At 48.2% G+C, this 22,669-nt stretch overlaps 2 protein-coding genes across 7 annotated transcripts in view; both read left to right on the top strand.

The window, feature by feature from the left end:
- The first annotated feature begins 1,919 nt into the window (after window positions 1–1,919).
- On the top strand, window positions 1,920–15,111 carry A4GNT (alpha-1,4-N-acetylglucosaminyltransferase). 3 transcript variants are annotated; one of them, XM_070577555.1, is made up of 4 exons: window positions 1,920–2,073; window positions 3,376–3,808; window positions 9,187–9,507; window positions 12,423–15,111. In XM_070577555.1, exons 1-4 carry the CDS (start codon window positions 1,952–1,954, stop codon window positions 12,483–12,485), a joined length of 939 nt encoding a protein of 312 aa, XP_070433656.1. In that variant the 5' UTR covers window positions 1,920–1,951; the 3' UTR covers window positions 12,486–15,111. The 3 variants fall into 3 exon arrangements, with proteins under 3 accessions (XP_070433656.1, XP_070433655.1, XP_008517766.2); XM_070577554.1 differs by lacking the exon at window positions 12,423–15,111 and having other exon boundaries at window positions 9,187–11,948; XM_008519544.2 differs by lacking the exons at window positions 1,920–2,073; window positions 12,423–15,111 and adding an exon at window positions 2,210–2,369 and having other exon boundaries at window positions 9,187–11,948.
- A 1,107-nt stretch (window positions 15,112–16,218) lies between these two features.
- Window positions 16,219–22,669, top strand: part of DZIP1L (DAZ interacting zinc finger protein 1 like) — a 42,461-nt gene continuing 36,010 nt past the window's right edge. Inside the window, exons 1-2 of one of the 4 annotated variants that reach the window (XM_070577551.1) lie at window positions 16,469–16,696; window positions 18,735–18,811. Coding sequence is in view for 1 of the 4 variants with exons in the window: in XM_070577550.1 (XP_070433651.1) it covers window positions 22,025–22,027 (3 nt within the window). In the remaining 3 variants the exon portion in view is untranslated. Of the gene's footprint in view, window positions 16,348–16,468; window positions 16,697–18,734; window positions 18,812–19,545; window positions 22,028–22,669 lie in introns of those variants that run through there. The other 3 variants (XM_008519540.2, XM_070577552.1, XM_070577550.1) reach the window with 3 other exon arrangements.

Below are 22,669 nucleotides of genomic sequence, written 5' to 3'. Positions count from 1 at the left end.
CAACAACAACAACTTAATGTTTGTCGTCAGGGAGTCCAAATACCATCTACAGTAATAGTGTTCCATTTTTCTCCTCTTTTCCTGGGTGGAAAGTGTGAACTGCTTCTTTGGTTTACAGGGTCCTTTCATCCTCACCACGAGCCTGGGCTCAGTTATTTTTGCACTCTACAAAGGAGCTGAAGATCCAGGCAGCTTAGGGACTTGCTCTGGTGCCCTCAGCCTGCATGGGTAGAGGCATGACTCCAAACTCAGTGCTCTTTCCATCCTACCCTCTACTTGGTTCTTGGTCGGACAGGTCCTACTTCTTGTGCTTGGGGTTTCACTGCATCATGAATGCTCCCTTTCATCCCTGTGACAAAGACCACCAACTATTTCACTGTTCTCTGCCTTGACCACTTGTTCAGTGGTTTTGGCCACTGTGCCAGCAGTTGGAAGGCACCAGAGCACGTGACCCACCTTAGACGCAGGCATGAGGAAGGTACCCCTCCCACAAAGGGAGCGCTCCAGTTACCCCAGTGCAAGGGCAGAACACTGCCTCCCCTCGCCTCTGTAATGAAAGAACAACCAATCTATCCAACGACAGGGGACTTTGGAATGATGCCAAGGTACCTGAGCCTAGAACTGATGAGGTCCAGAGAAGAAATTCAGCTCTGAAAGGAAGAGGTGTGTGAGACCCTATGAGCTATTCTTGGGCAGCCTCAGCCACGTAGAAAACGAGAAGCCATCTGTTGCTTCCCAACCTTCTTGGGAGCTTCTCAGTTGTAATCTGAAACTGGCCCCCGAATGTGGAGGGCAGGGAGGGACAGAACAAACAGGCAGAGCACTCCAGATTGGTAGGTGGCAAGTTTAATAAGCAAGGGAACTTACATCGTTTCTCTTGGCTGGCTGCAAGACAATGTACTCACCCACTTGCCAAATCTGACAAGTTTATATAGAGGCCTTAACAGGGCTTAGTCACATATGCCATCCAGATGGTCTCAACACCACATTTCTATGTCAAGGCTGTATCCTTGGGGTGGCTTCTGGGAATGGGGAAGGCAAACGGAACGCACATTCCTAGGACGTGGGAGGAGATGGGGAGCCTCCAATTGCCTGGGTCCAGCTCAAGTGTCAACCAGTGGTCATGTCTTCTCGATGACTTCCCCCAACACCATCAATGAGCGGGAAGGTTTAATTCCCTTGATGTAGGACTTGCTATGTCAGGATCCAAAGTTGCTCAGGAGGGGAACTCTCTGTTCACACAAGAACATCCAGGGGGAACCGGGATACCTGTTTATGGACAAAAGAAGGCTCTGGACTGAAGTTAGGTGGTTCCCTGAGCAGAGGATGGCTCCAAAGAGAATTACTAAGTGCTCATGTAAGGAGCAATGAGGAGCAGACCACAGGAGAATGCTACCCTGGGAGATGTAGGGACTGCCACATCAGTGGAGGGCGATGAAACTGACCTTGTGAGACTGGGAGGAAACTCATACCCCACAAGAGGGAACTTGGGGCAAAAGGACCCTTCCTGAAGCCACTGTAATGGACACTGGGGAATCAGTTCTTGTTCCAGATCACCAGGCCTTTGAACTACTGGGTTTTGTCCGCTGCTTATTTGTGGTGATGGATTTTCTTTTCTTTTAATCAAACCTTGCGCAACATTTGGACTAACTTACAGGGTTGTCTGGTGAAGAAACCTCCCCAAGTCTTTGCTATGATTTTGATTGAAGCTAAGTCTCTCAGGGGCACATTCTGTTGGTTCTAGGGTTGTACTATGACACAATTTTCTCCAGGTGTGAAATCATTGCTTTATAACCCTCCTGATAGATCCGTGAACAGGCAGGATTAGTGTGTGAGTCACCTCAAATATCATGTGAATCCCTTCTTGTCCCCAAGTCCCTGTGTTTAGAGTAATTTAGGAGAGGGAGGAGCTTCCTGGGAAAGTCTTGTGTTTAGCGTTGACCATCTGCCAATGATTTCCTTCCCAGTGTTGAATTGGGAGATTAGCTGGTGGTTTATCAGAAAGTATAGCAGGAAAAACTTATCATTGCTAAGACCTCAGATATTAACTAACTGCAAGTTTCTGGCTAGAAGGTAAGCTCTGATTCGTTGGTTTTGTATTTTCTAAAAGAGTTACATGCCATGCAAAAAACAGACCACTGAAGAACTGAGATCCCTGCTCTCCTGGAGTTATGGAGAGGGAGGTCCCGCAGGTGAAGGCTCAGAGCCTGGGCTGTGGTGACAGGTGACCCACGTTAGAGTCCCTGCTCTGCTCCTGGTTACCTGTGTGGTCTTGGCAAGTTATTTAACTCCCACCTTCGGATTGCTTCCTTGGTTAATTTTCATCTTAGTTCTATTAGTTTTTCAGTAAATTATCTTGGATTTTCTAGGTAGGTAATCCTATATTCTACAACTTGTGATATTTTTGCCTCTTCCTTTCTAATATTCATAGTAGAAATACCTGTCTCTTGTTTCATTGCATTGCTTAGACTTATCAGAACGATGTTGAATACTAACAGTGACAATGGACTTCTATATCATACTCCTGGTCTTAATGGGGATGTTTGAAATGCTTCATATTAAGTGTGATGATTACTGTGTGTTCTGGCAGACATCGTTTGTCAGCTTAAGAAAGTTTCCTGGTGCTTTTTAAAAACCATGAATGGATGTCAGATTTTATCCTTTTCTTGGCATCTATTGAGTCAAAATGACCATATGGCTTTTCTTCTTTAATCTGTTAAGATAATGCATTTCATTAATAGTTTACCTATTAACTAATTAACTATTTTTGTATTTTGAATCATCCTTAAATTCCTCAGATAAACTCTAGTTAATGCATTTTTCTTTTCCATATTAAAGGACTTGATTTGATTGTATTTTATTTTGTTGTTATTCGTGCTGTCGAGTCAATCCCCATCCTAGCGACTCTGTGTACAGAGTCTGTACAGAGTCTGTGAAGAGTACAGACTGCCGGGTCTTCCCGCGCCACTCTCTCACCTTCTGGTGCTCTATCAGACAATGCTCCGCTGCTCTTCACAGCGTCTTCATGGACCATTTATTCGGAAATGGGTGGGCAGGTCCTTCTTCTTAGTCTGTCTTAGTCTGGAAGCACCACTAAAGCCTGTCCACCGTGGGTGACCCTGCTGGTATTTGAAACACCTAGAGCACAGCTTTCAGCATCACAGCAATACCCAGCCGCCACAGTATGACAACCCACAGACGGGTGGTCCAGTTCCCTGACTGGAAAATGAACCTGGGCTGTAGCAGTGAGAGAACAGAATCCACCACTTCTTTTAAAAATCTAAGCTTATAAGTGATATTTATGTATCATCTTCTGTGCGCTGTCTTGATCAGGTTTTGTGAATATCATTTTTAATTATCTGTGTTGATTCGAAGGAACAGGCTGAGAGAGGAGGACATGCTGAAGGAGCTCCAGCTCTCCCTGTGGGTCGTCCTGCTGCTTGCCTGTGGCTTCCTCTACCAGCTCACCCTGAAGTCCAGCTGCCTCTTCTCCTGCCTGCCTCCTTCCAAGGCCCTGCGGGATCCAGAAGCCCTCCTGGGCCAGGGACGCAGCATCGTGTTTCTGGAGACCTCGGAGAGAATGGAGCCATCCCCGCTGGTCTCCTGTGCTGTGGAGTCAGCTGCCAGGATTTACCCTGAGCAGCCTGTGGTGTTCCTTATGAAGGGTCTCAACGATTCCACACAGCTGCCCCCAAACTCCACTGCCTCGGCCTTTTCCCTCCTCTCAGCGATAGACAATGTTTTCCTCTTCCCTTTGGATATGAAAAGGCTGTTTGAAGACACGCCATTGTCTTCATGGTACGCTCAAGTAAGTGCTCAGAGAATCTTAGAATGTCAGTGTTGGGAGGGACCATAGAAAATGAATCCAACCTACTCATTTGATAGATGGGTAAACAGGGTAAGGACTCAGTGTTGGAGATGAGACTAGAACCCAGATCCTTTGACTCTTGCCTGCCTTCTTTCTACCATGTTGAGTCCTGATTCAAGTAAACAGGAGAGATTGACATCAGGCTTATCTGTAGCCTGATGTCTTTTGTTTCCAGCCTTATTTCTTAAGATCTAGGTTATTTTTGAGACCATTTTTTTCTTTTCATTCTTTAGAGGGCAGGCAGGGTATGGAGTGGGCAGCTCTTTTTTTTTTTTTATTGGTGAAGAAGAATGGCACTGAGCTAACATTCGTTGCCAATCTTCCTCTTTCTTTTTTCTCCCCAAAGCCCTAGTATGTATGTTGTATATCTTAGTTGTAAGTCCTTCTAGTTCTTCTATGTGGGATGCCGCCACGTCATGGCTTGATGAGCGGTGTGTAGGTCCACGCCCAGGATCCAAACTGGTGAACTCTGGGCTGCAGAAGCAGAGGGTGTGAACTTGACTGCTACACCATGGCATCAGCCCTGAGACTATTTTTTTTTTTTTAAAGATTTTATTTTTTCCTTTTTCTCCCCAAAGCCCCTCCAGTACATAGGTGTATATTCTTCGATGTGGGTCCTTCTAGTTGTGGCATGTGGGATGCTGCCTCAGCGTGGTTTGATAAGCAGTGTCATGTCCACACCCAGGATTTGAACCAACGAAACACTGGGCCGCCTGCAGCAGAGCGCGCGAACTTAACCGCTCGGCCACGGGGCCAGCCCCAGCCCTGAGACTATTTTTAATGGAATGAGTCTCTATGTCTTTTCCAGGTGTACAGAACATCTATTTTGTCAGTTTAAACTGACAATTTTAAACCCATCTATGCTGGACTATTTTGCACCTGAACGGGCACTAGGCAATATTTAACTTGAAAATGATGTAAATAGAAAATTCATGAAGGATCAGGTGGAGTGTTGCTATGTGAGATTGGGTTATGTTAAGATATGATCAAGAAACTCCTGGAGCTCTTAGGAATTTTGCAATCTTCATCTTGGTAACATCGCATAATAAGGAAATAATATTTCAATTACATATTTCTCTCACAGAGGACCCACAACAAGGTAAAACTTAAGGAAGTAATAGCCCAAGCACTCAATGATTCCATAATGTGGGCTTTAAGCATGGCTTCTTATAAAGACTACCACACAATATGGAATTAAATACTCTTACATTATAACGTAATTAGAATTATTTTAGCTATGCAACCCTGGCCCCTGCCACATCTATATGGAAAAAAAAGACCTGAAGAAAATACACAACACACAGTGCTAGTAGGTGTTTCAGGGTGACTGGATTAGAAGTGAATTTAGTGACGAGAATATGTTAATTTTATAAATAAAATTATTAAAAAAATAAAAAGTAATTTTAAAATTGACATCAAAATAATACCATTTGCTTGCCATGTAAAGTCCTGTCTAAGTTCTAATCACAGGCTGGACCAAATGCCAGCAAACTCTTTCTCTGTAAGGGGCCGGATGGTAAATATTTTAGGCTTTGCAGGCCAAGAGGCAAAATTGAGGCCATTAGGAAGGCACATGTATTAGTTTCCTGGGGCTGCTGTAACAAATCACCACAAACTTAGTGACCTAAAACCACAGAAAGTTGTTCTCTCACAGTTATGGACGCCAGAAGTCCCAAATCAGTCTCACGGGGAGCAGATAGCAAGGTGCTGGCAGAGCCCCATTCCCCAGGGAGGCTCTGGGGCAGAGTCTCCACTCCCTGCCTCCACTTTTACTTCCCCCTTTCCTCGTGTGTGTGTGTGTGTGTATGTGAACTTTCCCTCTGCCTCTCTTTCTCTCTCTCTTTTTTTTTGCTGAGGAAGATTTGCTCTGAGCTAACATCTGTGCCAATCTCCCTCTACTTTGTATGTGGGATGCCTCCACAGCATGGCTGATGAGTGGAGTAGGTCCACACCCAGGATCTGGCCTCTGGAACCTGGGCTGCTGACACAGAGCGCGCAGAACTTTAACTACTCGGCCACAGCTGGTCCCTGTCTCTCTCTTTAAAGGACACTTGTGATAGCATTTAGGGCCCATCAGGATAATCTCCCAATCTCAACATCCTTAATTTAATCACATTTGCAAAGACCCTTTTTCCAGAGGTAACATTTACAGGTTCCAGGACTTAGGACCTGGTATTTTTGAGTGGCCATTATTCAGTCCACTACCATATTTATATATAAAAAGGATAGCTGTGGTCCCATCCCGCCTCATTCACTTGGGGACCAGGCAGGCTGTCCTGGGTGGAGGACACACTTGCATCTAGTTGCTGTCAACTGGAGACATTTTCTGGACTAAGCGACAGCCTGAGTGTGTGTGTTGGCGGCAGTGGTCAGTTTTGCTCTTGGCCCTGTTTCATTTCTAGATCCTAGTGTGCCCATCTCTTCTCTGAAGAGCCTGAAATCTCAAATTGGGACCCATCAGGAGGAGGTGGAGTGACCTGCCGGGTGGAGATTTCACCTGCAGTTGTCAGCAAGGGTTCCCAGCAAATAGGTGGTGACCAGTGTGGCTCTGGGCAGCGGCAGAGCAGGCCGAGGGCCAGGGGGGCAGGCGCTGGCAGTGAAGAGGGACCGGGTGGAGGGGACATGCAGGCTGGGTCCCTGTGGCTCTCAGTGCTAGCCTGCTAGACGGCGCTCTAGGACTGCACAGGAACAGGCGTGTGCTGGCTCCAGGCCTGGTTTCCCGCACGCCTGGGCTACATTAACTTTACCTGCACTGGGTTTTGCTCCTTGGAAAAAGAAATCTCTACTCAAATTGTTTTGGGAGATGTTGCACACCGCATCCTTTTCTCACAGACTAATCACGCACATGAGGAGACGGTAGGCTCTGTGTAGTTCTGAACTAAAGAAACTTTAATTTGATTCAACCCAGGATTTTCCAAATTTATTTGAGCATGGAACCCTCTTTCAGCATGACATAAATATTTCCTTGGAGCTAATGTTGTGTGGAGCACAGTTTGATTTGCTCTGAGCTGTGCCTCATTTTGGGTCTTAGGAACAAGGTGGGCCCTGGGACACAGAGTGTCTGCCCCATCCGAGCCTGCAGGGACCACATCAGGCCATGTATCCACAGCGGTCACACCAGCATACCCTTGGGGGGCTGGGCTGTGGCATGCTCTGCCCCATTGAGGCCACCTCAGGATAGCTGGGGACCAGCTGTTAGGGATGACCCAATGTGCCATCACCTGCTGGTGACCCCTGGGTTTGCTGCACTGGTTTGGCAACTGTAGGCCTTGAAGATGCCCAGGGAGGAGTACTGTGGGGTGCTGAGGGGATAAGCATCCAGACCCTAATCCCCTTTCTGGTGCTCCACCCCATGGGGTCTCTTGTATTTTAGGTTGATGGTAGCCCAATGCCCATATCAAGCCGGGCTCCCTTCTCCTCTGATTCTATGTGGCTTTTGATATCCTTCATCTCTGGGTCTGTTCATTAACAATCACCAATTGACCAAATAATCAACTTTACTTATTTTTACCAAAACCTTGTTTCTTTTGAATGATTGGATCTCTGGAGCCAGACTGCCTGGGTTCAAATCCATCCTCTTCCTCTTTTACCTTGGACAAATTATTCAACTTCTTAGTCCTTTTAGTTTTTCACTTGAAAAATGGGATTAATCATAATACTGATCTTTGAGGATTTGCGTAGCTTATAAAGAGCTTGGAACAGTTTTTCATAAAATTTAGCTATTATTTTTTATGAGGTTTTCAGCAATTGTATGCAGCACGATGATGTTAACAACTTGTGGGAAGGTTCCTGCAAAGTATTAGTTGACCTGCTCTCATTTGGCTTCATCGCAGAATTTTAAAGAATGTTCATTTTGTGATAAGCCAAGGATTGTTGTTTAATCTTTTAATCAACCTATTTCAATTCAGAAAAATCTATTTTGCTTTCTGTATTCAAAATTTTAGCATCCCACTTGGGAACAATGCCATTTTCTAATGATTTATTTTTATTCTTTTAAAAGTCATTTTCTGTTTTGCTCACATTTTAGCATCTGCAGCCATCCTTGACTCCTCTCTCCCACTCCACGTCCCGCCCATCAAAATCTGGACGGGCTTTGTCTTTATCGTGTACCCAGCATCTGACCACTTCTCTCACCTCCTCTATCATCCTCCTTCTCCACCGTAATCTCTTGCCTGGATTATTTCAACAGCCTCCTAACTTGCTTCTCTGCTTCTGCCATGGCCACCTCCCAACCACCCTCCCCCACCCACCATCTGTTTTCCACACAGTGGCCAGTGTGACCCTTTTAAGACTAATTCAGATCACATCACTCCTTTCTTTTGAGCCTTACAAATCATTTCGGGCTTCACCCCAGCCTACGTGATCTGCCCTCCCTCCCCACCCCAGCCCTCTCTGATCTCATCTCCCATCCCTCTCCCGTCACCACTCCGTTTTGGCCACATTGCCTCCTTCCCGTTCCTGTAAAGAGTGAGCGTGCTTCTGTCTCAGGGCCCTTGAACTGGCTGTTCCCTCTACCTAGAACCCACTTCTCTAAGATGTCAGCAGTGTTCACCCACCCACTTCACTCAAGTTTCTGCTGGAACTCAAGATAAGATAGAGCTCTACCTCGCTACCTTAATAGCCCCTTCACTCAACTTTTTTCCCGTCATATCCCTTATGAACACCCAATATAATATATTATATACTTATTTGTTTATGGACTATCTCTTCCCAGTTGGAATTTTGTCTGTTTGTTCACTGCTGTGTCCTTAGTAATTATAATAGAGCTTGGCACATAGTAAGCAGCCCCTCAATGAACGTTATTAAAGAAATTAATTAGTGAACAAAGGCATGCATGCATGCATTTTAAGATTCTTTTACCAATTTCTCAAAGAGCATACATATTGACCCATTCTATAGTTTCCTAGCTTATTTTTCTTTATAGTTTTTAGCATTTTTAGGATGTTAAGAGTTCTTTCTTCAGAGTTTCATGTTTGTGGTTAATGTATACCCTGCTGAAAATGACTCACACAGTTCATTGTGAAATCCCCCCGGGGTTCTTCTTTCCCCTTCCATTGCTTTAATTATTTTTATTATATTTTTAACAATTTCATGAAATCTTTAAAAGCTGCTAAAACCTTCCCATCGATACTGATTGCTATAAACTTTTTACTTAAAGGCAACTTTTTTGGGTGGAGGTGAGTTTGGTAAATTTGCAAAATTCGGCATTCGGGAGGCTGGCTTGCTTCCTCCTCCCCAGCTACCCTGGGGCTGCCCTCGGCTGTGAGCGCCTCCCTCTGCCCCTGCTGCTGGCGGCTGATTTGCACTTGCTCCTGCAGGTCAACAGCAGTACAGAGAGACACTGGCTCTACGTCAGCTCAGATGCGTGCCGCCTGGCGGTCATCTGGAAGTACGGCGGCGTCTACATGGACACCGACGTCATCTCCATCAGGCCCATCCCTGACGAGAACTTTTTGGCTGCGCAGTCTTCTAAGATCTCTAGTAACGGGGTGTTTGGATTCCTCCCCCGCCACCCCTTCCTGTGGGGGTGCATGGAAAACTTTGTTGAACACTACAATTCAGCCATTTGGGGCCACCAGGGTCCCCATTTGATGACGAGGATGTTGAGAGTATGGTGCAAACTCGGAGACTTCCAAGAGGTGAGCGACCTCAGGTGTTTGAACCTGTCCTTCTTACACCCCCAAAGATTTTACCCCATCCCCTTTCGACAGTGGAGGCGCTACTATGAAGTCTGGGACACAGACCCGAGCTTCAACGACTCCTACGCCCTGCATCTGTGGAACTACATGAACAAGGAAGGGAGGACCGTGGTTCAAGGAAGCAACACGCTGGCGGAGAATCTCTACCGGAAGCACTGTCCCAGGACGCACAGGGTCCTGATTCAAGGCTCAGAGGGGTCGGTCACCCAGGAGCTGGGTCCAGGTGATACGTAGAGCCGAGGCTGGGTTGCTCCTGCTACGTCGTGGAACTGGGCAATTTCTGGAGTGCCAGGCTCTCACTGGATCTCCACTTCCCCAGGGGTGTGGGGGTTTACTCACGATATCAGTTAGGATTAGCTTTCTCTGTCTATAATAGAAAAGTCCCAAAGACCATTGGTATATAACATATGGAGGTTTATTTCTCTCTCATGTAGAAGAAGTCTGAAGGCAGGCAATTCAGGGCAGGTGTGGTCACTACAGTGCTCAGGGATCTAGGCTTCTTGCATCTTTCTGTTTATCATCCTTCATGTCCACAGCCCGTGGTCCATATGGCTGCTTGATCTCCAGCCCTTCATGTCTGCATTTCAGGCAGCAGGATGAAAGAAGGAGGAAGGGAATACCTCCTCTGTTTTATGAAGACTTCCTGCACCTACCATACAGCACTTCCCTTTACATCTCACTGGTCAGAATGTAGCTGCAAGAGAGGCTGGGAAGTTTAAGGAGGAAGAAGAAATGGGGTGTTGGGATAGGCAGCTACATGTTACATTTACTTCTGCAAGATTAATTCCAGCACCTGTTAGAGAACTGACTGAGGAAAAAAGAGACTTGATTTCTAGTACTGATTTTGACAGTCATTAATGCATTCAGTCAATAAATATTACTTGAGCCTCTTCTGTGTGCCAAGTGCTAACTTAAGAGCTGAACATACAGCTGGATCAAGCAGACAAGGTCCTGTCTTAGTTCTGGCTGCAATAACAAAGTACCATAGACCAGGTGGCTTATAAACAACAGAAATTTATTTCTCACAGTTGTGGACGCTGGAAGTCCAACATTAGGCTGCCATGATGGTCTTATTCTAGTGAGGATCCTCTGCTGGGTGACAGCACACTTCTTGTTGAATCTTCTTATGGTGAAAGGAGTCAGGGGAGCTCTCTAGGGTCCCTTTTATAGGAGAACTAATCCCACACGTAACGACTCCACCCTCATGACCTAATTTCCTTCCCAAAGACCCTGCCTCCTAGTATCATCACATCAAGAGTTAGGATTTCAACACGGGGAGTTTTGGGGACACAAACATTCAGTCCATTGCAGGTCTCTAGTACTTATATTCTGTGACTGTCCACATCCCCCTGGGATAGTCTCCTCCCCTCCTCAGGGGGTCTGCTATTCCCTACCACACCCCAACTGGCTCAAAAAAACAAATTACAAATTCAAAAATTTAAAAACTGCTGCCCCTTTTACAGTCACATAAAACTTCACCTCCTCTTTCCAGGAGGTATGAGAATTAATATTTCTTCTACAAATACTCATCAGCCAAGATTTTCTAGAACTTTCCTTTTGGTAGTTTGCTTTATGGGAAAAAATAGTTTATATTTTTTTCCAAATATAAAATTATGATGCTTTTTCAAGCTATAGCCACCCATCCCCTTTCATTCTGGTATTTCCCCCTTTGAGAATCACTGCTCTGACAGTCTTTGTAAAAATACTCACAAATCATGTCTCCTGCCCCAGCTTTATTTATTCCCAGCTGCTGGCTCTGGATTCTTAGCTATCTGACACCACAGTTAGGTTTTGAGGCCTGCTGCTACTCCCCATGGCTGCCCTCTGAGTTGTGTCACCAGAAACCCTGCTGGTTTTCAGCTCTCCAATGGTCTCCCCAGGGGAGCATTCCTAGGGCTAGCCCTCTCGAGGAGGGGTAGGGTCCCACACACTGGATCTCATTTCCCCATCTGGAGAACGCACGACAAGGGGTTCTCCAACTAACGTTCCCAACCCCTAGGGTCCTGAAGCATTTGGTTAGAAATATTTCAATATTTCAAAAGTGTATCAACTGTTTCATGATGGGAGCAACTAGGTCAACCTGAATGTCCCATTTCTATGTGCTGGGCTGTGATTATATGAATTCAGTATTGATAATTTGACATTTATAGGGAGCTTTAACTGTCAGCAAAATGTTTTTGATTAATAAAATATAGGAAATAATGATGCATTAATTAATAAATGTAGTTTATTTAGTAGAAAAGAATACTCAAAACACGGCGATGAGGGGGGATTGGGCAAAGTAAGGAGCAGAGGTGGTAGAAGGATGGGATTTCTGGGGCTCTGGATGAGCCTGGATTCCTTCTGGCCTTTTGTGTGTCTGGGCCGCTTGTTTATGTCATGATACATTTTGAAAATAGGCCATGCTGGTGTTTCCCCCATATTAATTTTTTTCAAATCCTGCATTCCTTCTTTGACTTTCAAACTAACAAGATTTTACGGAGAAAAAAATTGGCTATAGAATGTTTCATTGTAGGGTATGTCATAAACTATTTGAATCAATACCCAACTGGTGGAAATTTAAGTTGATTCTAATTTTAATAGTACATGTAATGCTGTAGCAAAAGTCCTGGTTACCACATTTTTGAAGACTTTAGGTTTTGATATGTGCTGCCAAATTGTTTTAAAAAAGGCTATTTGAAATTGCCCATTTCCCATCCTTCACCAATGCCAAAAATCTATTTAATTTTGACCAATATAATAGTTTAAAAAGTGTATCTCATTGTCATGTTAATTTTGGTGGGGTTGAGTGTTTCACATGTTTAATTGGTAATTTATATTTTCTTTCTTTCTTTCTTTTTTTTTTTTTGAGGAAGGTTAGCCCTGAACTAACATCTGCCGCCAATCCTTCTCTTTTTGCTGAGGAAGCCTGGCCCTGAGCTAACATCATTCCCATCTTCCTCTACTTTATATGTGGACGCCTGCCACAGCATGGCTTGATGAGAACGGTGCATACATCCGCACCTGGGATCCGAACTGGTGAACCCTGGGCCACTGAAGCAGAACGTGTGAACTTAACCACTGTGCCCCCCGGTGGCCCCTATATTTTCTTATTCTGTGAATTGCCCAGTACCTTTTGTCCACTTTTCTGATGGGTTGTTTTTCTATTTCTTGATTTGTAACCACTTTTTCTGTACCAAGGACACAAACGTTTCATTATTTTGTTGCAGTTTTGCAGTCTGTCCTAGCCCGCCAGGCCTTGGGTTTGTTTCCAGACCGAGAGAGCAGGTCCTGGTTCTGCTGACTCTGCGTTTTCATTTTGCAGGTGAGGAGATCGTTTTCCTGAGAAACATCTCTTCTTTAAGTGCACAGACTTCCTCGGAAGTGAGTTTTTCAGGGACTGGGCTAGAGCGTAGGCTCTGCTTACAGAAGAGGTCCCCCATCAGCTCCAGCCTTTTTTTTTTTTAAAGATTGGCACCTGAGCTAACGTCTGTTGCCAATCTTCTTTGTTTTCTTCTTCTTTTCCCCAAGTCCCTGCCCGCCCCAGTACACAGTTGTGTATTCTAGTTGTAGGTCCTTCTGGTTGTGCTATGTGGGACGCCACCTCAGCATGGCCTGATGAGCGGTGCCATGTCCGTGCCCAGGATCCAAACCAGCAAAACCCTGGGCCGCTGCAGCTGAGCACACGAACTTAACTACTTGGCCCCGGGGCCGGCCCCCAGCCCATTTTTTGATATGTGAGAGGGCAAGCCTTCTTCTGTTGCCAGATCCTCAGATTTTTCCAAAGAAACCAGCAAAACGGATTTTTATGTAAAATCCCCCTCTGCCTATATGCCTATGTATACATCAAAGCTGTGAAAACCCAACAATATACCCTTGACCTAACCTCACCTCAGGGACCGTTAGTGGCCAGCATCCTAGCCCTGGGGGACCTGTCTGTACACCTCAGATGCCCTTCAGGAAAGTGGGATCCGGAGCTGGCTTCCAAGGTGTGATGCCAGCAGTTGACAGCAGAGGGCACTCCTGCTGTGGGCTGCCTAGAGTCCCGAGTCCACCTCTAGTCAGCAGACATGTCTCACTGTTTCCTGATAGTCCCTAAATGTAGGAGGGAGACCAGCCGTGCCGGGCCTGTGCTGGGTCAGAGAGCAAGGGTCTGGCCCTGGCCTGAGGGAGGGGTGAGGGGCTACGGGGCAAGATGGAAACTGCAGGTATTGGGAAGTCACCCTCCTGCCCTCCCACCCAATAGATTCTGCCCAGACGCTTAGGGCGAAAGGACTGTCTCCTGGACTAGCCATCTAGGGCCAGTCTCCTTTGGCCTGTTCCTGTGTTACGGGCTAGATGCCTGCCCCCATTGGTGCCAAATCTTGTGTGTGCTGTAGCAGAGGTGGCGCAGCACAGGGTGACAGCTTCCCAGTGTCCTCCAAAAACGCTTGGTATCCTCGGGCCCTAGAACAGAGCCTGGTGCATAGAAGGCACTCTGCAAGCCTTGGCTGTATTGCAAGTTGAATTGCGGCCCAGAAAGGGAGGGTGTGAGGGCTCTGCCCATAGGAGGTCTTGGTCAGCCGAAGATGGAGTCGTTCGCTTTTGGCATTAGCAACAAGGTGGGTGCAGGTCAAGTCCACTTTCTCACAACCACCCCGGAAAGAGGGCACCCCATTTACATATGGGGAAATTGAGGTGAGTGGAAATGACACAGATAAACACATACGGGTCCCTCAGAGCTGCTTTCTGTACACTTCAGGGACACGGTGGGAAGAGAGCTGACGAGCGCATGCTCCAAGCCCCCACAGCTTTCACACTTGACTGAGCTCTAGAGGACACCCCACTGACAGCCGGGCCCCAGGCTGAGCCTGGAGATGCTTTAGCTAATTTGGTTCTCATAATGACCCTGCTAGGTACAGTTTCTTTTTCCCATTTTACGGAGAGGTTAAGTGACTTTCCCAGGGTTACACAGCTTGGGAATGTGGAATGTAAATGTGTCTTTGACTCCAAAACTTGGACTCTTCTCTCCCTTCCAGTGGGCAGCAGGAACCCCTGGAGTGAAAAGGGTGCCCTGACCAGGAGAGGAGAGGGGGAACAAGGTTCCCCATCAGGGTGGATGCTCACAGACATCCTTACTTGATCCTGGTTACTGTCCCAGCCACTTTTATTTTAAATTTTAAAAATTGTGGAAAAATATACATACCATAAAATTTACCACGTCAACCATTTTCAAGTGTACAATTCAGTGGCATTAAATACATTCGCATTGTTGTACAACCAATACCCCTAGCTATCTCTGGGAACTTTTCACCATCCCAAATTGAAACTCTGTATCCCTTAAACAATAACTCTCTATTCCCTAAACCAGCTCTCCCACTCCTCCCACCCCCAGCCCCAGGGTAAACACTATTATACTTTCTGGAACATCTCTATGAATTTGACTATTCTAGGTACCTTGTATAAGTGGAATCATATAATATTTGCCCTTTTGTGTCTGGTTTACTTTACTTAGTGTAATATTTTCAAGGTTTCTTCATGTTGTAGCATGCATGCATCAGAATTTCATTCCTTTTTAAGGCTGAGTAATATTCTTTTGTATGTATGCACCACATTTTTTTTATCCATTCAGATGTTGATGGACACTTAGGTTGGGGTGTTTCCACCTTTTGGCTATTGTGAATAATGCTGTTATGAACATGTGTGTACAGACATGTGTTTGAGTCCCTGCTTTCAGTTCCTTTGAGAATATACCCAGAAATGGAATTGCTGGATCATATGGTAATTCTATGTTTAAGTTTGTGTGGAATCACCACTCTCTTTTCCACAGCAGCTGTACCATTTTATATTCCCACCAGCAATGCACAGTTTCTCCACATCCTTGCCATCACTTGTTCCCATACGCTTTTGCTTTGGCTGCCCCAAGATACAGAGTTTGGCAGATTGAGGCTGGGGTGGGAGGAAGACCTTAAAAAAATTTCCCAGAAATCTGAATCTAATGAAAGCCTTGACTGGCTATAGGAAGGGATCAGGGACTGATTATCAGGGAAGAATTCTCTGGTCCTGGGTTTCACAGCTGGATCCACAGGGCAAGCCAGAAGGTTAGGGGGTCGGAGGGTGGTTACCATTTGACCAGGCCTGGGACTCACCCAAAGGACTAGCTCTGGCTGGGTTGGAAACCAAGAATCTCCGTTCAGTTTAAGGCAGGTGGGCTGGGCTGTCTGCCTGGGAGGCTGCAGCTTCCCCAGCTTTCAGCAGGCCAGCGGCTGAACTGCGGGCAGTGTGTGTGTTTTGTGTGTGTGTGTGTGTGTGTGTGTGTGTGTGTGTGTGTGTGTCTAGACAGAACCACGTCCAGCCGCCCTGGGCTCCACGCGGCCCGGCCTGTCAGCAAGGCCTGGGAGCCATTCACTTGGATCCTAGATTTTCCTAACGGATTAAACGTGGCATTCCCTCCTCCTCCCTCCGTAACAGACCTAAAAATAGCTCCTCCCAGGGGGCTGGGGAGAGGCTCCACCCTCGCCGGGGCGGGGTGGACCGGCTCTCGTCGGGGCGGGAGGCGTCGGAGACCCCAGGCCGAGCCGCGGGCGGTGAGGGGTCCCCTTGCCCGTACCCAGGGCGGCAGCGCCGGGGGGCCGGCCGGCCTGCTCCCCGCGCCCGCGGCGTCCGGGTGCCCGAGGCTGGGAAGCATCCCCGGGCCGCGCGGCGGGGCGGGTTCCGGGAAGGGCTGTGGCGGCGCGGGGCGCTGGGGCGAGCCGGGAGGCCGGGCCGGGCGAGAGGGGGGCACCTCCGGACCTCTGCCGCCTCCCGGCTCCGGACCCCCAGGTGAGCCGGGCCGCTGGGAAACTATGCCAGGAATTCGGCCCGGGAGGGGCGCGGGCGGGCGGTGCGAGGGCCCCTGGATCGGGCCACGGGCGCGGGGGTTAAACATTAGCGGCTCCAGCCCGGGAGTTGCGGCCGCCGCGCCCCGGCTCGGCCTCCAGACGCGCCGCTTCCCGCGCCCCGGCTCGGCCCTGCGCCGCGGCTCCTTGGCCCGCTCTGGAGCGGGGTACCCCGGGAGGGGAGCAGCACTGGCTGAACCCCAGGTCTGGGCTTCGCTGGGAAGACAGCCCTGGATTTCTACTTGCTGAAAAAAGTAAAATGATTTGGGGGCTTGATGCTTTGAGTTCTGCAGGTAAAGGGGGATCTTTTGCTAACAAGATGGTTTAAAAAGCAAACACATTGGCATCCCGTTTCTTCTCCTTGTACTCCTGGGCTGGAGTTTGGGGGGAGGCAGCAATGGTGTTTTCCCCAGGTACAAGTTCACGGGAGACTTGCTGTGCACAGGACAAGGGGCCAGAAGGCGGGCAGAGGTGCGGGTCTGGAGGGCTGGGCAGGGGCTGCCATCCAGCCAGCGCTCCTAAGGGCCGGGCTGTCTGCACCTGCCTTATCTCCTGGAGTTTGATTTCTAGCAGGACTTTTGAGAGTGGTGAGTGTGAGGTGCTCTGTCTGTGGCCTCTTACACTCGTGTCTGCAGACAGCTGGCGGGGGGAGTGTCATCCTTCTTGGTCACAGTGCCTAACACCTCCTCCTGGAGCTGAGGACCCTCCAGTGAGAACAACTCCACCTAGAGAAGGCTAGTCCTCCAGTCAAGTGGTTGAGAAGTGGTCTTTTGTCTGTCTTGTCAGCACCCAGGGTCTGGAGACATCTCCCTCATATGGAAATGTTTTTGGACACCATCCACCTTGATAAAATGATCCCGTGAAGTTATATGCTTCTGGTTGCGAACAGAAACCTGAATTCACTTGTGGAGCATAACCGGGTCCTGCCACAGAGCTGGAATTTGGTGAAAAGGCTTGCTGTTCAGCTGAAACTGACAGGAGTGGGGAACGGCACAGTTTGGTGGGCTCTTGTGAACCTCCTTGTGGGCCCCTTGCAGCAAGGGCAGTCCTGGTTAGCAGGGTTAACCGCCTGCCGTGCCACTTGTCCCTGGCCTTGCACCTGTAGCGAGGATTTTGTGAGATTCTGATGGCTCAGGCACTAGAGATGGAGAAACTCTACCAAGAGGCAATGGCTCCTCCAGAGGAAAGAAAACGCCAGAATATTCTAAGCTGGTTTTGTTTGAGATGTGAAAAGTGGTGTTGGTCTTTGACCGTCCTGCACCTGGGAGGATCGGTCCTGTCAGTATGTAGTCTCCTTCTCTAAAGTACTCCTGAGCGATGTCGATCAAATTCCTGCTCCCAGTTTTTTATTTTGAAGAAAATCCTCTTGTGGCAAAAACTTAGAATAGGTTCCTGACAAAACCGTGGACGATTTCTTTTAAAAATATCTCCTTAAGGTTGCTAGGAATGGAGGCCAGCTGTCGGGGTGGAGTGTCTCTCTCTCTTGATACTTGATGGTTCTGGGAGTGCGTGAAGGCAAGAGTGGAGAGGGGGACTTCTTTCTTTGGAAAACAACAGAATCAGAGAACAAAGCTAAGGTCTGTGACGGGCGCGCTCCGGAAGAGCTCCTGGGTCACTCACCTCCGTTGGGGTCTCTAGCGCTCTCTTGACTACCATGTGTGCACAGCCTGTTTGCAAACTATGTGCAGGTTTCCTTGGCAGCCACCACAATTAGCACTAATGACACGCCTGAGCTCCCGGGGCAGGTCCCGCTGACTTTGGCTCAGAGCCAGGGCGGGCTGGTAAATGATTGCCTGGCAGCCACCTCAGAAGCCTGGCTCCTCCAAGTGCTCCTCTTGGCTGCATTCTTGAGGAAGCAGCAGAGACAGTAAGGTGGCAGCAGCAGTGGTATAGACTAGCTGCCAAGTTACATTAAATCAGTCAGAATTTTATTTAAAAAAATCAGCTCTTTGGTTGATTTTGTGGAAGTTATCTTTAACAGATCATAGGTGGGCAGCTTTCAGTACCATAAAGTCTCGGGGAATTGTTTCACAGTGGATGGCTGCCTTGTGAGGTGGTGAACACCTCATGGCCAGGGGTATGCAAAGCAAGGGTGGTAGACGGGCTTTCGTTCTTGGCTGTGGGACTGTCCAGGTAGAAACCATCTCTGTGACAATGAAGTGAGTTTGGAATGCTGGCATAAATACCATTCTTTTGTGTCCCACTAATTGTGACATTGGTTTAGGATTGGGAAGTTTCCGAGGACTCCATCAAAACATCTAGAGATGGTTAACACAGCTTCAGGTTTCCTGATGACAGAGAGTCATTTCTGCCTTGTGTTTCTATTCCCAGATGTGGGAGAAGCAGTCTGCTGATAATTCGGTCTGGAGAGAGCGTGGTGTTCCTGCCCCCGGGGGTGTGGTCTCCAGGTAACCCGCAGCACTCTCCTTTGGCTTTGTCTTCAAAACTGAGTCGCATTTGGCTAAGCTCTGCCAACATACAGGGAGAATTAGGGTTTCCAGTGCCGACCCTCTTGTGATTTGTTGTCAGCTCTTTCAGTCCTTGAAGTTTAGTCAAGAAATCTCAGGTACTGTAATTTCTGTAATGGGAAATAATCTATGTATCGTCATCATCATCATTAGGAGGTAGTTTGGCATAATTTGAAAGCTTTGGTGTCAGACAGAACTTGATTGAATCTTGGCTTCTTTACGTGGTAGCTGAGTGAGTTGGGGCAGGTCCCTTAGCTTTTCTGAGCCTCAGTTTCTACATTTGTCAGATGAGGCAAATCGTAGCTACATACAAAGCCAGAAATAGCACTTTCACAGCCTGGCACAGTGCCTGGCACACAGATACTTAGTAAACGATGGCTGCTATCGTCATCATCATCATCTTCAAATTCCCACAGTTCTGCTCACCTTTTGATGTCCGAGCCCTGGGCCTTCTGAGAATTGGCCCCTTGGGGTTCTAGTAGAAGACAGCAGGGATACTTTTGGGGTTCAGTGAGTCCTCATGAACTCAGAGCCCTAATTCAGAATTGCGTATAACTGGGAGTCTGGCTGCCATCCTCAGTGCTATCAGAGTGTGCTCAGAGTGTAAACGTGCGGGTTTCAGAGCTGCTCAGGAAGCAAGCTCGACACTGCAGCCAGGTCCTCACAGGGGATGTGGGCGCTGGGGCTCCTCGCGAATCGGCCTGAGCCGACCCCCGAGGGCTCCCACGCTCCAAGCTTTCGTTAGTGGCCAGTGGGATTGAGCTATGGACACAGATGGTCAACAACCCAGCATTTTACTAAGGCTGAATGGCATTTCTCTCCAGCGAGTCCAAATTAAGGACTCCTAACTCATTCGTACTCTTTATCCTAATTCTCACTGGTCCATAGCCTCATTTCTCCAAGACCCCAAGAAGGTAGACTTTTGAGGCAATATTCTAAGATTTTGACAAACCTGCTCAGTTCAGTAGCAGTCTGGGCTGCAGGTAATATGCTAGGAGTGGAAATACAACAGATAGGTATAAGCCGTGGTCTCAGCCCTTGTGGAGCTCAGGGCTGGGGGAGTCGGTGGGAGAAGGGAGACAGAAACATCCTGGTGTGGCCCTCCTTGGTGCTCCCACAGCACCCGGCCTGGCTCCTACCCCGGCACTTACCACTCTGTAGGGTCATTTCTGTCTTTGTGGAGAACAAACTCTGGAGCCAGATGCCACCACTTACTGGTTGTGTGACTTGGCTCTCCTCGTTCACCTCGAAGCTTCTTCATCTGCCTACTGGGCTGTGGTGAGAATTAGATGGGGTGATACACGTAAAGCCTCCTGACTGTGTGTGGAGTACACAGTGCCAGACTGTTAACTGTTTTTATTAACAATGGCAGGGACAGTTGCCTGGGTCACCGTCAATTCTGAGTGCCAATCATGGTGCCTGGCACTTAGTAGGGGCTCAGGACTCATTTGTTGATGGGATGGATGGATGAATGTTGCACAGCTGCCCCAACCTCGACCAGAGTGTGGTGAGGGCGACCAGAGGAGTGCGTGCCTGTGCTCTGGGAGCCTAGGGGAGGGGCAGGGAGTTCTGATTGTGGGCCTGGGAGGGATTTATGGGGGCAATCATGTATGAGCAAGGCCTTGGAGCACGCATTCCCCTGCAGTAGGAGCAGAAGGAGGTGGTGGAGGGCCATCTCTACCAAGAGGCAGCATGCACAGTGGGGAAGAGCTCGGATTCTGTCACCCGGCTGTGTGGGTTTGGATCCTGCCTCCTGCACCTGAGGCAAGCTTCTTCACTTCCTTGTGGGTTAGATAATAATAGTCTCTCCTCAGCGCCGGCCTGGTGGCGCAGTGATAAAGTTTGCACATTCTGCTTCTTGGCGGCCCAGGGTTTGCCGGTTCGAATCCCGGGTGCGGACATGGCACCACTTGGTATGCCATGCTGTGGTAGGCGTCCCACATATAAAGTAGAGGAAGATGGGCACAGATATTAGCTCAGGGCCAGGTTTCCTCAGCAAAAAGAGGAGGACTGGCAGTAGTTAGCTCAGGGCTAATCTTCCTCAAAAAAAAAATAAAAGTATCTCCTCCAGAGGTGTTGTGAGGAGTACATGAGTTACTCGTTATAAAGTGCTTAAAGACAGGGCCTATAAATAAATAGTTCAGAGATATGAAAGTATGGACAGCGAGGAATATGGTTAAGTGAGAGACGCAGCTAGAGAGGTAGTTTGGAAACAGTTCTTAGAGGTCTTTGAATACCTTCTTAATGAATTTGGAATTAGCCCATAAGAACACATAAAATCCATTCCCATATGGCTGAAGCTCAGTGGCGGCTGCCGCTTTTAAACAGGGCATGGACTCCCCATTTTGCCACAATCCCCAACACTCCCTACCCCACACTCCCTCCTGCAGTGCTCCTGAATCCGTAAGTCTGGGGATCTGCATTTCTAACAAGTTCCCAGTTGATGCTGATGCTGCTGGTCCAGGCACCACACTGCCTAATTGTGTCTGGGACACTAAGATGGGGAATCAGTTGCCATTTGTCATCAATTTGTACTGTGGTTTCTCTTATAGCTGCTGTGTCCTGCATTTAACACACCTTCCTGGCCCTGGTGGAATTTGGATTTACAATTTCTGGCATAAACAGTGTTGGAAGGTTGGGTCTAAGTCCCAAGAGACATATGGGCCGGTGAGAAAGAGATTTGGGAGTGGCTGCGGCTCAGCCTAAAGCAGGACTGTGTAGCTGAAGCTGTGGTGTGTGTGAGCTCATCCCCAGGGAGAGCGTGCAGGGAGAGACGGGTCATGGGTGAATGGCAGAATGACGCGGGGGCACTGGCACACCCTGCCTTGCAGGAAGGGAGAAAGGATAGTAACTGTTCAAGGAAGAGGATGGAGGGAGCATTCGGAGCAGAGGGAGGAGAGTGAGAGAGCTGCTGATGGAGCGTCCTTGGCCTTGTTGTTAGAGACAGGACTGTGGGCAAACATCTGAGGCCAAAGTTTTAATAGTTAAACAGTGAGTTGTCAGGTGAGCTCCGGGCTGTGGGAGCACAGGGAGCGGGTGTCCTGTTACCCCTGCCCACGGCATGCCTGGTAACCTGCTGTTGCTCCAAGGCACGGCTTGTTGTGACGATTGTCTCTGAGGCTCCGGGGACGTGGTTGCAGCTTGGAGCTGAGCATGGTGAGTATCACGTCGTTCACCTCCTCCTTTTTGATAATGCGACACTTTGAGTAGAATTGTGCTGATCTTCTCCTCATGGCCATGGAGGGCATGCTTGTGGTTGGATGGTTTTGTTTTTGGAGCACATGTTGGGAAAGAGTCTGAGAAAGGGAAGCGTGGTTGCTGAAACTGAAAAGGGAGGTCAGTGGCCTCCTGTGGGCAGTCTTCGAGGCCTGGCTGCGGGGTTTGGACTTGGTACTGTGACAACAAGAAGCCATGCTGAGCTCCTGTGTTGGGGGCAGACATGTGGTTAATACACCTCGGTAACCTGGGCTGACCCAGGTAGGCATCCTGTAAATGAGGGGGGAGTGAGTGAATGAATGAATGAGTTTGAGGGATAAGCGGTGATGAGCTGATCAAAGCAGAGTTTTAGGACAAATAGCCTCAAGAATCGTGCTGGGTGGTTCAAAGTCCACAAGCTTTGGCGCCAGATGCACCTCCGGTTGTCCTTCAACGCTGACCTCCCTACCTGGGGCAAGCCACTTCCCCTCTCCACACATCAGTTTCCTTGTCGGTAAAATGAAAGAGTGGTACCTGTTTGTAGGTTTGTGTTTGGTTTGTGTCTGGCGCAGAGGCTGGCACACCTTGCACTGTGGCCGGTAT

The sequence above is a fragment of the Equus przewalskii genome, chromosome 15, assembly GCF_037783145.1.
Source record: "Equus przewalskii isolate Varuska chromosome 15, EquPr2, whole genome shotgun sequence".
Lineage (NCBI taxonomy): Eukaryota > Metazoa > Chordata > Mammalia > Perissodactyla > Equidae > Equus > Equus przewalskii.
The sequence above is the reverse complement of the archived record's forward strand: the minus strand, read 5'-3'. Positions and strand labels throughout refer to the sequence as shown.